Here is a 13,825-nt window from a genome sequence, read left to right as displayed (position 1 = left end):
CAAGTTAAAAGGCATTGTAGAACCACTTATTAAAAGATTTAAGTGAGTGTAGGTATAAATGAAAGCTTGTACACAAACTTTTGACCCTGTGTGATCGAAGGAAAATCGACAATAAATTCAAGCTTGTGCACGCAATACTTGTATTTTTAAAGTAATTAAAGATGTATGCGGTACAATCATTCCACTCCGGAAAAAAGAACACTTCAAAGAATTGATTAAAGCCCAAAGTGATTCATGCCCAAGATGAGTGTTTGTAAGTGACTGAAAGGCTTTTTGAAAGTGTTTGAAAGTGTACAAGCTGATTTGTTCTTTATTTGATTTTTACCCCCTCTGATACTGAAGTCTGATTTTTCTTCTATGTTTTACCTTTCCAGGCCTACACAATTCAGGGACAGTACGCCATACCACACCCAGATGTAAGTTCTTAGTCTCTTTTTAAAAATTTAATTTTGAAACAAACCTGCGTTGTTTCGTATATAAAGAGCAGACATTTGATTAGATGCACACATCAGCTCTTATGAGATAAGCTATAAAGCCCTTCCACTTTCAGAACCACTGGCTGTCTATAGTTTAAGGTTTTATTGTGGCTGAACTACCAGAAAGATCTGGTCGATAACAAGCCAGTGGCTCCTGGTGTTAACGATCAAGGCAAAGACAGTAATGGCAGTTTTGATGTAGACAGCTCTTTAATTCCCTTGGACCATATAGTCTCCATTAATAATCTGCCTTCATCTGTCCTTGTCATAAGAGCATCTCAAGAGCTACCTTGTGTCAGATCCACTAATTCAAAGTTGGGCAATGATTGATGCCAGTGGAGGTGGTGGTTGACAGTACAATCACTCAAGTACGGGCCTGACACCCTCTTCCTCCCTCATTAAAACTCCTCTTAAAAGGAGAGGAAGCCTTTAAAGTATCGGCCTTCCCTTATTCCTGATGGAAATGATATACAGCAGCGGATGGACATCCTGTGACCATACTGGCTGGGAGAGCAGGTGCTCTTGCAGTCATATGGGTTCTCTGAGTGTGAGTCAAAACTGCCATTTAGAAAGACGTGGTAATTAAGAGGGCAATAAAAATTATTTCCTGCAGTTAATGTTAATGTGCTCACCAGTGGGTCCACATTTTCAAAATCACTATGCTAAAATGATAAAGAAACAGGCAGAACAGAAAGGAAAATATCAAATTATCTAATAGAGTCCATCTCCACGACAGACAATCATCCTCTCTCTGTATCTCTTTTTCTCTTACTTTTTATCCTCCACCACCCCGTGCCATGGCCTCCTTTTCCTCACCGTTTCTTCACTCTAGTTTTGGTTGGCTTCATTTCTTGGTGTGACCTGTGTAACAGTAACCTCTTAGTTCTACTTTCCCTCCTAACCCTTCAGCAGTTGACCAAGCTCCACCAGTTGGCTATGCAGCAAACCCCCTTTACCCCTCTCGGACAGACCACCCCTGCTTTCCCTGGTACGTACCCACGAGGCCCGATAGATACTTCCTTCTCTTTGCATCCAGAGAAACATTTTTCTCTTTCCCTACCTTGCACCCTATCTCTATTTTGGCACAGCATGTCTTGGCCCCTGTAGTTTCTATCTTTCTTTGATTTGTCCATATATGGGTTTTTTTTTCTTGGATATGTCTGATATTTTGCCACTGAAAGGTAAAAAAATGCCTTCGGGCTTCACTTTAAAATGATGTATTCCAAACTGCATTATCTCTTGGAAACAGGGCAAATTGTTTATGCTGTTGACTTTCCATTAAGGAGGGAGACTCTAATGCCACAGGCCCGATTCTACAATAATAATTGTGCCTCTAGCTCTTTTATAGCTCTTGGTGTTTATATTAGCCTATGTGCATCGCAACCTCTGCATCTGTGCAGTTGATCAAATGAAGGTCTCGTGAGTACGTTTTTATCCAAAAGCCTTAGCTATAATGAATGCAGAAATGCAAACTTAGCATTTTGAGATCAAAAAAGGTCACCTATGAGATTTATGTGGATTCAAGGCTTTCGGGAGTAGTCCGGGTGGATAAGAAACATCTGTAGTTCACCTCTGTGGAATGCATATTTCAGTCTAGCAAGGTTGTAGGTTATTGGTTTGGCTTTTCCTTTCTTCCATATTTTATTTTATTTTTTCAAATTCTAACTTGTTGGGAAAATAAATAAACAGGACGGCAAAACTCTTGAAATTGAGTGTAACTTGTGAGACAAGTATGCTGGGCTGAGATAAAACAGAATATCAGGATATTTTATGAGGCCTGGTGACCCAAAGCACAGGGAGAGCATGCAGGCGCCACGCAAAAAGGCCATGTGCTGGTTTGTTGCAGTTTCAACACCAAAACACTAGTTGGTGGTGGAGTTTCTCTCTTTGACCTAGCGGCGAAAGAAGACGTGGACAGTACCGTGAATCAACAGTACTGAATGGGCTAATCACATTCATTGTGTTGAGTCAACGTTGCATTTCTTGTGAGATGCATGTCAAGTTACGGTGAAGGGTTTCACAAAGGTTTGGAGTTATGATTAATCACATTTAAGCCACCATGCTACTTTTATTCCATTTATATCCACATATCAAGTTCTGGATTTTTTGACAACTCAAATAACGTTGTCTCCCCTCATCGTCTAACCTCAAAAAGTGAAATAAACCTAATGGGTGAAACAGAGAGCAAAGGAGTCAAGCTAGTCAGACTGTAAATAACAAAACAATGATGTAAGAAACCAATTACACGGCTGATATACCGGAACAGCATTAGTAAATAAGCAGCTATAACCTGATTTCCATTATATGCTGTTTGACTTATAGGTGCATTCGATTCACACTTCTACTGATTCCTCGTGTGTTTTACGTAGGGTCATCTATCCCATGGTGGTTGTTAGATTTCATTTCATGGCAGCTGTATATCTTTTAATTTTGTTACCTGAGCAGCCACACAGCGTTCTCTCTCTTTTTCTTTTTTTAACCCTTACTGTGCCTGTCTGCATAGCTGTACATGGAATGAGTAACTGATTAAACAAAGTTCATGATCCCCCTTCTGAATGTGTTTCCTTTTCTCTCCAAGCAGGAAATTTAATTTACAGTGGGGCAAAAAAGTATTTAGTCAGCCACCGATTGTGCAAGTTCCCCCACTTAAAATGATGACAGAGGTCAGTAATTTGCACCAGAGGTACACTTCAACTGTGAGAGACAGAATGTGAAAAAAAAATCCATGAATCCACATGGTAGGATTTGTAAAGAATTTATTTGTAAATCAGGGTGGAAAACAAGTATTTGGTCACCTCAAACATGGAAAATCTCTGGCTCTCACAGACCTGTAACGTCTTCTGTAAGACGCTTTTCTGTCCCCCACTCGTTACCTGTATGAATGGCACCTGTTTGAACTCATCATCTGTATAAAAGACACCTGTCCACAGCCTCAAACAGTCAGACTCCAAACTCCGCCATGGCCAAGACCAAAGAGCTTTCGAAGGACACCAGGAAAAGTATTGTAGACCTGCACCAGACTGGGAAGAGTGAATCTACAATAGGCAAGCAGCTTGGTGTGGAAAAATCAACTGTGGGAGCAATCATCAGAAAATGGAAGACATACAAGACCACTGATAATCTCTCACGATCTGGGGCTCCACGCAAGATCTCATCCCGTGGGGTCAAAATGATCATGAGAACGGTGAGCAAAGATCCCAGAACCACACGGGGGGACCTGGTGAATGACCTGCAGAGAGCTGGGACCAAAGTAACAAAGGTCACCATCAGTAACACACTACAACGGCAGGGAATCAAATCCCGCAGTGCCAGACGTGTTCCGCTGCTGAAGCCAGTGCATGTCCAGGCCCGTCTGAAGTTTGCCAGAGAGCACATGGATGATACAGCAGAGGATTGGGAGAATGTCATGTGGTCAGATGAAACCAAAGTAGAACTTTTTGGTATAAACTCAACTCGTCGTGTTTGGAGGAAGAAGAATACCGAGTTGCATCCCAAGAACACCATACCTACTGTGAAGCATGGGGGTGGAAACATCATGCTATGGGGCTGTTTTTCTGCCAAGGGGACAGGACGACTGATCCGTGTTAAGGACAGAATCAATGGGGCCATGTATCGTGAGATTTTGAGCCAAAACCTCCTTCCATCAGTGAGAACTTTGAAGATGAAACGAGGCTGGGTCTTCCAACATGACAATGATCCAAAACACACCGCCCGGGCAACAAAGGAGTGGCTCCGTAAGAAGCATTTGAAAGTCCTGGAGTGGCCTAGCCAGTCTCCAGACCTCAACCCCATAGAAAATCTGTGGCGGGAGTTGAAAGTCCGTGTTGCTCGGCGACAGCCCCAAAGCATCACTGCTCTCGAGAAGATCTGCATGGAGGAATGGACCAAAATACCAGCTACTGTGTGTGCAAACCTGGTAAAGACCTATAGTAAACGTTTGACCTCTGTTATTGCCAACAAAGGTTATGTTACAAAGTATTGAGTTGTATTTTTGTTATTGACCAAATACTTATTTTCCACCCTGATTTACGAATAAATTCTTTACAAATCCTACCATGTGGATTCATGGATTTTTTTTTCACATTCTGTCTCTCACAGTTGAAGTGTACCTCTGGTGCAAATTACTGACCTCTGTCATCATTTTAAGTGGGGGAACTTGCACAATCGGTGGCTGACTAAATACTTTTTTGCCCCACTGTAAGATTTTGCTGTGTAATTTGGGAAATATGTTTTTAATTTCTTTCACTTAATAAATATAAATTAAATAATCAACTGCAGCTAAAAAAAAATTCTAGTGGCTGCACTTTACTAGGCATTACTCGTAGTGCCTTGATTAATATAAAGCCAGAAAAAACAGGGTAGTTTATTTTAACTCAGCTGACCTGCTGCTAGGTGGATGTGCTACCTTTGATAAAAAAAAAAGAAAAAGTTCCTTTTAGAGATGAACTCTGCTAAAGTATTGAAATTGCAATGTCTTTTCTTATAATGTCCGCGGTGCAGGTTTGGATGCCAGTCCACCAGCCAGCACCCATGAACTCACCATTCCTAATGATGTAAGTAATGCTGGAAAGGTTTCACGAGACATCAATTTCAAGAATACAGTCATGTATTGCTGTTTCCGCCAGATGAAATTTCAAAAATCTCCAATTTGGTCTCATCTGTTCTAATGAAACTGTTCCAAAAGTCTTGTGGTTTGTTCAGATGTAACTTTTCAAACCTATGGAAACTTTTTTTAAATAATAATATATATGTTTAAATATATTATGTAGGGGATTTTTTATAAGCCGGAGAGATAAATTGATCTAACTATTTTATGTAAATTTAATAGAAAGGATTACTGTCTATTTGTAAATATATAGAAATAATGATTGCACTGAGATGCCATCTTTTTAAAAATGTAAGTGTTATAAAGAAGAAATGATTGTCATTACCAGACGTGAAGCCTTGTTCAGATTCAAAGACTTTTGCTTTTTCCCCACAGTTAATAGGGTGCATTATTGGACGCCAGGGCACCAAAATAAATGAGATTCGACAGATGTCTGGGGCGCAGATCAAAATTGCAAATGCCATGGAGGGCTCATCAGAGCGTCAGATTACCATCACAGGGACCCCCGCTAACATCAGCCTGGCCCAGTATCTCATCAATGCCAGGTAACCTTTCAACTCTGCTGGGCTCAAGCACAACATTAAAGATAAAAGTAACATCTGAATGAGCATGCTCATAGTGAAGATCCAAGAAAGCTTCTCTCTCTGATTGGGCTTTTTGGAATAAAAGGAGGTCGCTGACAAGTTTACTTTTGACACTGAGACTTTGATGAGACTCTAGAAAATGCAAAAAAAAAAAATCTGTCAGATTTACACAAGCAACAGATAAGCCCATGAATAATGTGAGCCATGCTGGGTCCCCCCCCCTATTTCCCTTTGTTTGTTCCTTTTGACTTTTGTTCTTTACATCCAACCAAGTGTAGACATTAAAATGCAGTAAGTTTCTGGGAGAACACTCTTTGCAAGTAAGTGTCTCATGGGAGCAAGGCCAACTACTGGAACGAGTAAGCTGTGCCTTTGAACAGAATCTGCAGATTAGTAAATTGGATGATCAATAAATGAATCATCAAATGTTCAATGCTTACTTCAGTTCACAAAGTTGGCCGACACAAGAAGGTATACAATCTCTGCGAGCTTAATTTAGAGATATAACTGCTGTAAGACTGTGTTTTTGCACATAAGCTGTCAGTGTAATTAAATAAAAAGAAAATGACTCCAAGACAGTTACATCTAAATCCCATGCAGGACTAAAGAGCAGTGGCTGTGTAGTAAGATAGTATACATACCAGTAGATAGTGTGAAACAGTTTTTAAGTTTTCTTGGCATGCTCCACTACCCCTGTTTCTCCTCTATCCAGCGAAACCTAATTCATTATCACCAGGTAAAATAAATGTAAAATCCGCAGCTCTGAGAAAACAGAACAGCACTGATGTCCACAGGCTACCTGCACCTCAAAGTCATATGTTATCAGCATTAGTGCAGGGGAACCCACATGCTCAACACAAAGCGATTTTTTGTTTCTGACTTCTAAAGGGGATTTTAGAGAACAGCCCACAAAGAAACTAATGGCTACTGCTTTCCCGCAATTCCAATGGCAGGTTCAGGGACGTGGCCGCCATGTGGAATGACCCTTCATCCATGACAACATCCTGAAGTCGCCACAAATCTGGTTCTGTTTTCAGAAGCTAACATCAAAACCACAACTTCACGATAAACCTCTATGTGTTATCCTGTGGGACTTTTGCTTTGCTAGTTGTGCATATAACTTCAGCTCTAGCCTGTAAGAGGCCTGTATTGACACCGGGGTCTGTTTAACAATCGATGTAGCCAGTGTATAGATTAAAAAAATAGTTTTTACTTTGGAAAATATGCTTATTCACTGTTTTTTGCAGAAATGTCGACAAGAAAATTAATTACAATTTCTGTGTCTTAAATGGGAAGCAGCTGTTACGTAAAGGAAACAAATCCACCCAGAAACACATCTAAAAGCGAGTGACTCATTAGCTAATCAAGGCTATTAATGGCAAGCTGTTGTCGTGGATTTTTCCCTAGACTTTACAGGTAAAACCCAGAAACACAGATACTAGTGATAATTAGTGCTAAGCAACAAACAAAGATTTCTTTTGTTGAATTTCAAAAACTAATATTTGGAGTCAACTTTTTTCGATGGTCTATTAGTACAATCAAACATGTCTAAACACACATGAGGTATCTGCATTAAAAATCCTTCAAAAGGAACCAAAAACCAACATGGGTGAGAAGTCCATTTCGGCGACTTGAACCACCACTTGTACCACCTCCATCCATCTTATCAGATCAGTCAGTTCCATCGGCATTTGGACCTCGCCTTGCTTATATATTGTCACAGTTTTTTATCCTAAATTACACTGACAATGTTGTGAAATAAATATATATTAATGAGAGAATACTTTTACTTTCTCTCTCTTCTCTTTTTTAATTTCTTTAACCTTTTCACGCATGAATTATGACAACCTTAATCAGGATTTTTTTCTCAAGTATTTTTATTCATCTTTAGGCATGAAAAAAGAATTTTAAATTTCTTTTTTTTGAGATTAGATGAGATGAGATGAAACTTTATTAATCCCTCGGGTGGGTTCTTCTGGGAAATTCAGTTTCCAGTAGCACAGCACCGACAGAAGTTGCATGTTACAGATACAATAAAGGGGAATGAGAGTAAGGATAAAAGCATAAATATACCATATATACATATATACACATATATAAATACAGAATATATAATATGGAATACCAGTGGTAACAATAACATGTACTTTTAAAAGATTTTTCTTACATGTCCACTTAGGTGGACAACATCACCTTTGGTGTGGGTGGCAGGGTATGGAGTCACACATCAGTGTCCAATGTAGTGGTTTATGTGCAAGTATACCATCAACACTGACACAAATACAAGAAAACAGCCCTTTCACGCATAGTGGTCACTACAGTGGACAGTTATTTAAAGGCTGAGACTGGATACTTTATTCTTTAAAAATTTGGAGTTGAGCACTGTTACTTTGTACCTTGGTCAGAACAGTCGTGCCACTACACTGCATGAATTATGGCCAAATGCAGTTTAAATTGAGTATATAACCCTCCTATACAGGGGTTCAGGAGGGAGAAAATTGTTTTGTGTCAAGCTGTAAACATGTTTACATGCTCTAGATTTGAGCATTTCAACATCTGAGTCTATGGAAACTGAGTTTTGGAGTTAGAAATCCAGCTTTTAGAGCGAGCCTGAGGTTGTTTTTTTCATCATTTTTTGTCACTTCAAAGTAGACTTCATATTGAAACTCTGGAGGTCGACGCTTGGTATCAAGCTTAAAGCAACATTTGATTCAGATGGATACTTTGGTCTCTGGTGATTGGTTACAGGGAAATCAAATCCCCACTTCTCTTCAGACCAAAGATGAAAAAAAGAGTAATGCACAGTTTGATAATTACAAAGAAGGCAAGGCAAGGCAAGGCAAGTTTATTTGTATAGCACAATTCAACAACAAGGTGATTCAAAGTGCTTTACAGAGACATTAGAAACAAGAACAAATAAAAAGCATGATTTAAAATTGATTAAAACAAGCAAATAAACTAACTAACTAATTAACAAACAAACAAACAAACAAACAAACAAACAAACAAACAAACAAACAAAACAGTATATAAAATCAAAACAGATAAAATCAGAACAGTAGATAAAATCAGTAGTTAAATGTAAGTTTTGAAATTTAAGCTTAAAGTGTGGATTTGGTGCTTTATTCAAATGCAGCTGAGAACAGGTGAGTCTTCAACCTGGATTTAAATAAACTGAGTGTTTCAGCTGATCTGAGGCTTTCTGGGAGTTTGTTCCAGATATAAGGAGCATAAAAGCTGAATGCAGCTTCTCCGTGTCTGGTTCTGACTCTGGGAACTGATAAAAGACCGGATCCAGATGACCTGAGGGAAGCTTTACTTTACATGTCTAAATAGGTAGATTATGTTAGCTTCCAGCAGAGCCAGGTAACTTGTGTTCACCTGTCCTCCCTTCCTCCAGCTTCACATTTAAAGAACCCACATCAGAATACCATTGATCTTCTCCTTTTACTTCCTGCAATGCAGCGAATAAGCATATTGTCCCCAAAAAACAAGCAAACAGCTTCTTCAACTATTTATTTAGCATGCCTCATTTCAAGAATATCGTGTTTCTTTTTGGTATCGTTATATAAATTTGCCTATAAAGTCCTCTTGTGTCATTGTCTACAAGGAGTAAAAATAATATTTAAAAAAAAAAGGGAAAATAAAAAAATAAAGTAAAAAAAAAGGCAGGAAACGTGAGTGCTACTGAGCAATGCTGTTAGTAAGAAGAGTGATGTGATGCCTCTGTAATGCAACTCACTATTTCATAACACCGTTTTTCTTTTAATGTTTTTATGTTTTTTTGTGTGTTTTTGTTTTTTTAGTCCACTGCATGGCTTCATGAGAGGCTTTAGTACTGCATGGTTATGTATCCACATCTGTTTTATGTGAATGGGTGCAATGAGAATATGGTGTCAAGTCTCTGTGAAGAAAATGCACCAAGCAAGAAAATTCAAGCACAAAGGCAACCATTGCAGCATAACTTTCACTGCCAAGCGAAAGTTCTTCTTTCACAGTTGTTTTATTTTCTGTCTACCCCCGCCCCCCCTCCCCCCTCCTCCCCCTTCTTCCCTGTACTGTTTTAGGCTGACGTCTGAAGTCACTGGAATGGGCACACTCTAGTTTCAACCCATCTTTCCTCAGTGCATCACATGACCCTTGAGCGAATGAATGGCATTGTACCTAATTTATTGGTTTCTCTGTGTTTGGTATTTTTTAAGTGACTTTAACTTTGATTATTTATAGTATATAGTGTAAACATGTGTATCTGCACTGTTGCTAGGACTCCTCACACCTCGTTTTACGTTTTTGAAAGGTTTTACTCCACTCTAGCATCTTCCATGCCATCTCATGCACTACATCACTGTGTTGTATTTCGCGTTTTATAAGACATCACCATACTCGTTCTTTTGTAATGCAGGCACCTGAAAGTAAACACAAAGTAAACCTAAGTATTGGTTTAACAATTTACAATGAGGTTGTCCCTCCTCCAGCCCCACATCCTTTTACACTGACCCATTTTTTAGACTGCTAGCTGGGACAATACATTAATCAACATAAAAGTTCAGCAGCTATATCATTTACTTTATTCCAAATCATTTCACACTGATTTCATGATTGATGAAATTAGTGCTCTACTTTGTGCCTGTAGACATTTGCCTGTTCGTCCTAGCATTGTATGTACACTATAGAATGATCTGCATGACGCACAAACCAGACTACATTTCACATTCATTTTCAAATCAAACAGGTGGAACCAAACGGAAATGGAAGAGTGAAAGGGATGGGTGTATCACTCTGACTCCAGTCTGAAATGACCGAGGGTGTGAGCCAGAACAAAAAAAAAAAAAAAAAAAAAAGGAAACCGTGCTAATGCATAAATATTAGCCTTTCTGAGTTTCTCGTGAGACCTGACAGAAAGCTGGGATAGAAAAATGAAAATATATCAAGAAAATGACTGGAGCAACAAGTGAAATGCAAATGCATGCGATGAATAAAGCCCGTTTTATTCACCTATACTCCACCACCATATTTACATTATTCATGTCGTCATGTCATAGCTACTGTGTACAAGCAGCATGGGCCATATGGAGCGATTTCAGAATTCTCTAGTGTATATTTGCGCTCACATGTAGCTCATGTAAAGATTTCATTGTAAATCACAAGAGCTGAAAAGCTCATGGGTAGTGTCCTTGAAGACACTTGTTACAAAGTGGTAGGAAGCAAGCCATTTTAGAAACAGAAAGTGTAGAGTATTACTGGTAAGCATGCATGAAACGTTGGGATATTGAAAACACTGAAAGCATATTTTTCAATTTAAGTATTTACACATGATTCAGTTGATAGCCGTGCTTACATACATGTATGTATAACTCTCTGCAGCTGCCATCTAATACAGAGAGTACTGTGGGTGACTGTACTGATTTTATGGTATGTGTTCACAGGGGCGTTTCTGGAAGTAAGCAGCTGCACTCAGAACTTGCCACTAGGTAGTGTCAGTGTCCATATGAACATCTGACAATCTCCTACTGGATTTTAATTATGACCCATATGCCAACTTGCTTAATTTGACCAACATTATAGAAACAGTGGGACCCAAGAAATAAGCCAAGTATATCATATATTTAGTTTCGCACCAGTTCTTTCTGTTGAAAGGTAAACACAGGATAGTAGAAAATAGCCACAACAATCTGAAAAATTGCTATAAGCAAGCACTTAGCGCTGGTGGGGAGGAAAAACTCCCTTTTTGAAAGGAGGAAACCTCAGATCCAAACTTATGGAGGGGCAGTCATCAGCAATTATTATTTGACAATGATTATGAATTCTGGCATGAGTTTCCAGGGCTGATGAGTCATGCCACTGTGGCGTTATATGTATAAGTGCATCCCTACACATTGGGTCCAAATTACTCCAACAAAATGTCTACAGTGTTTCCATTACTCCCACCTACAATATCTTTTGACTGGTATGACACATCACAGCACATCAGGCTAAAATATTTTTCAGAATAGAAATACTTTCAGCTCCATACATGATCCCTGGTGGTAATAAAGATATGCTTAATTGTTGTTAGGATGATGAAGAGGACCTGGCCCAAAAGGTTTGAGAATCCAAGGTCTGGTAGCATCAACGGGAATATTGATGCTACCAGAAATGAAAGATCCTGTGAACATGTACCATTATCTCTAAATGGACACACAACTTTTGGCCCTGTTGCTCAATCTGAAGCTGAATGTACTTCAAATATGTGTTTTTAACTAATATTTACATGTCACACTGGGCTATAGTAATTACACGGGTATATTTTCAATCAGGTGCATCAAAGCTAAATGATGTAAACAATTATTTAGCAAACGTTTTTGAACGTTACAAGGTTAAGAAGGTCACCCTCAAATGAAGTCGGTTTCAAATGATGTATTAAATAATTACCATATTATTACACTAGATACATACAATATTACATGCTGAAATTATTTTTCATTATGGTAAATAAAAAATGTAAGCCTAAATGTTCCTGTATTTTCTGCAAGAAAAAAATTTATTTAGCAAGTGCAGCGCTTGTTTCAGCTTGTGTAGGCTATAAGATCAAAACTAGGGGATACCTTCATGTGTCATGTGACTGAAGATTGTTTTGGGGGGATATTTTTACCTTTTTTGATAGCTGAGGTAGATATAGGCAAGAAATGCTGAAAAAGATAGGACGTGCAACTATTATATTTTTTTCTCAATCCCACTCTTTCAAAAATTCTGACTATATTACAATAATTACACAATTTACTTACAAAGTGTTCATACATGTATGCATAAATCTTATATGAACTATTGGTCGGGCCATTACAAATTTGGCCCAGGTCCTGAGTATTTGGATAGAATGGATTATATATGGGTTATTACTTTTGAGTATAGAGTCAGTGATATTGTTTTGTTACATTTCACATCTTTACACACTTACATTGTGAATGTATCTCTCTACATTGTACATTATCACTCATCTGGCTGCATTCAGATGAACAAATGGAGCACTCACTGATTGAAGGCTGATGCGTTTTAAACATTGTGTTCATGTAAAACTGTTCTAACTGTAATTACTTGAGCAGAGTGGGTAAAAATTGTTCACATTACTATGAGATTTTGATATCAGGTATATAGCTGCCTGTTGTCAAAAAAGACTTGCAGAAATATTTTGCACTAGCACTAAAAAGACCAATGCAGCAGATGTTACAGACCACACAATGTCTAAAATATTACATGGCAACCATCTGCCTCAAATGTTCAACAAAACAAAAGAAGCTAATGTGAACAGTTTATGTGGCACACGGAGGCTAACCACCTATTCCACTTCTCTATAATCTAGCCATTAATGTGTTTATTTTTTCATGTTGCACAATAATGGTTGTGCTTGTAGGTTCAGGGTATCTGCTGGTTGTGTGCACAGAGGTCAACCAAGATGCAGCCCCTTACAACTTTGCAAACAACTCAGTTGCCTTTTTGATTGCCATACTTTTCTCATTTATGCTCATGGCATCATTCATGTTCTCTTCACCCTAAAATGCTCTGTATGTCGTCCACCTATTGTTTTGTTGCTTTTGTTGATAAACCGAGTCAACACCTTTTTTTCTGTGCTAGAGCAGCAAAAAGTTAAAGGTTAGCACTGAGGTAATATATGATGTACGTAGTTTGGTGCTGTTTGAGGAAATGTGTCAGATCATGTTTAAAGTTGATCATTTGCACCATGAAGGTCAGTATTGGATCTATTATTTGTTGGGGTTGATTCTGAAATGTTTTGTAAAAAGATGATAATAAAGTTTGTGTTTTTTTCCCTTGACGTCTGTCTAATTTGTATTTCAGAAAGTCCATTTCAGTCAAACATCCATCACTCACATAGATATGGATACACACAGGCAGAGCTCCATTGCAGTTAAATGTTTTCACACATCAGTAATAACATGAGTGATCATTAACCCGGCCAGTAAAATTAGTCAGAAAAAAAACAGACTGATCTCATACAGTTCAATGGTTGGCCCTCTGAACTCAAAGCTCTTAAAATAACTTGAGCGATTTCAGAACGATTAAATAAGCAGCCTCGAGAGACTGAGGTGAAGGTTGTTAAATGAAGTCATGTGTATGGAGGCAAAGCATCTAAGACAGGAAGATGACTGTGTATGGGAAGCTAATGC

General features: G+C 38.6%; 1 protein-coding gene across 6 annotated transcripts in view; it reads left to right on the top strand.

Annotated features, from left to right (window-relative positions):
• The window catches only part of pcbp3 (poly(rC) binding protein 3), a 90,966-nt gene extending 77,493 nt beyond the window's left edge, over window positions 1–13,473 (top strand). For 3 of the 6 annotated variants that reach the window (XM_085249476.1, XM_085249475.1, XM_085249477.1), the window contains 5 exons: window positions 375–416; window positions 1,386–1,464; window positions 4,977–5,029; window positions 5,458–5,627; window positions 6,620–9,703. In XM_085249476.1, coding sequence (XP_085105602.1) covers window positions 375–416; window positions 1,386–1,464; window positions 4,977–5,029; window positions 5,458–5,627; window positions 6,620–6,674 — 399 coding nt within the window. In that variant the 3' untranslated portion in view covers window positions 6,675–9,703. Of the gene's footprint in view, window positions 1–374; window positions 417–1,385; window positions 1,465–4,976; window positions 5,030–5,457; window positions 5,628–6,619; window positions 9,704–9,733 lie in introns of those variants that run through there. The other 3 variants (XM_085249480.1, XM_085249479.1, XM_085249478.1) reach the window with 3 other exon arrangements.
• The last annotated feature ends 352 nt before the right edge of the window (window positions 13,474–13,825 follow it).

The sequence above is a fragment of the Mchenga conophoros genome, linkage group LG16 (genome assembly GCF_057382185.1).
Source record: "Mchenga conophoros isolate Kocher_MC1m ecotype Shallow Benthic linkage group LG16, M_conophoros_male_GT1.1, whole genome shotgun sequence".
NCBI classification, from domain to species: Eukaryota; Metazoa; Chordata; class Actinopteri; order Cichliformes; family Cichlidae; genus Mchenga; species Mchenga conophoros.
This window is presented reverse-complemented; position numbering and strand designations above follow the sequence as displayed.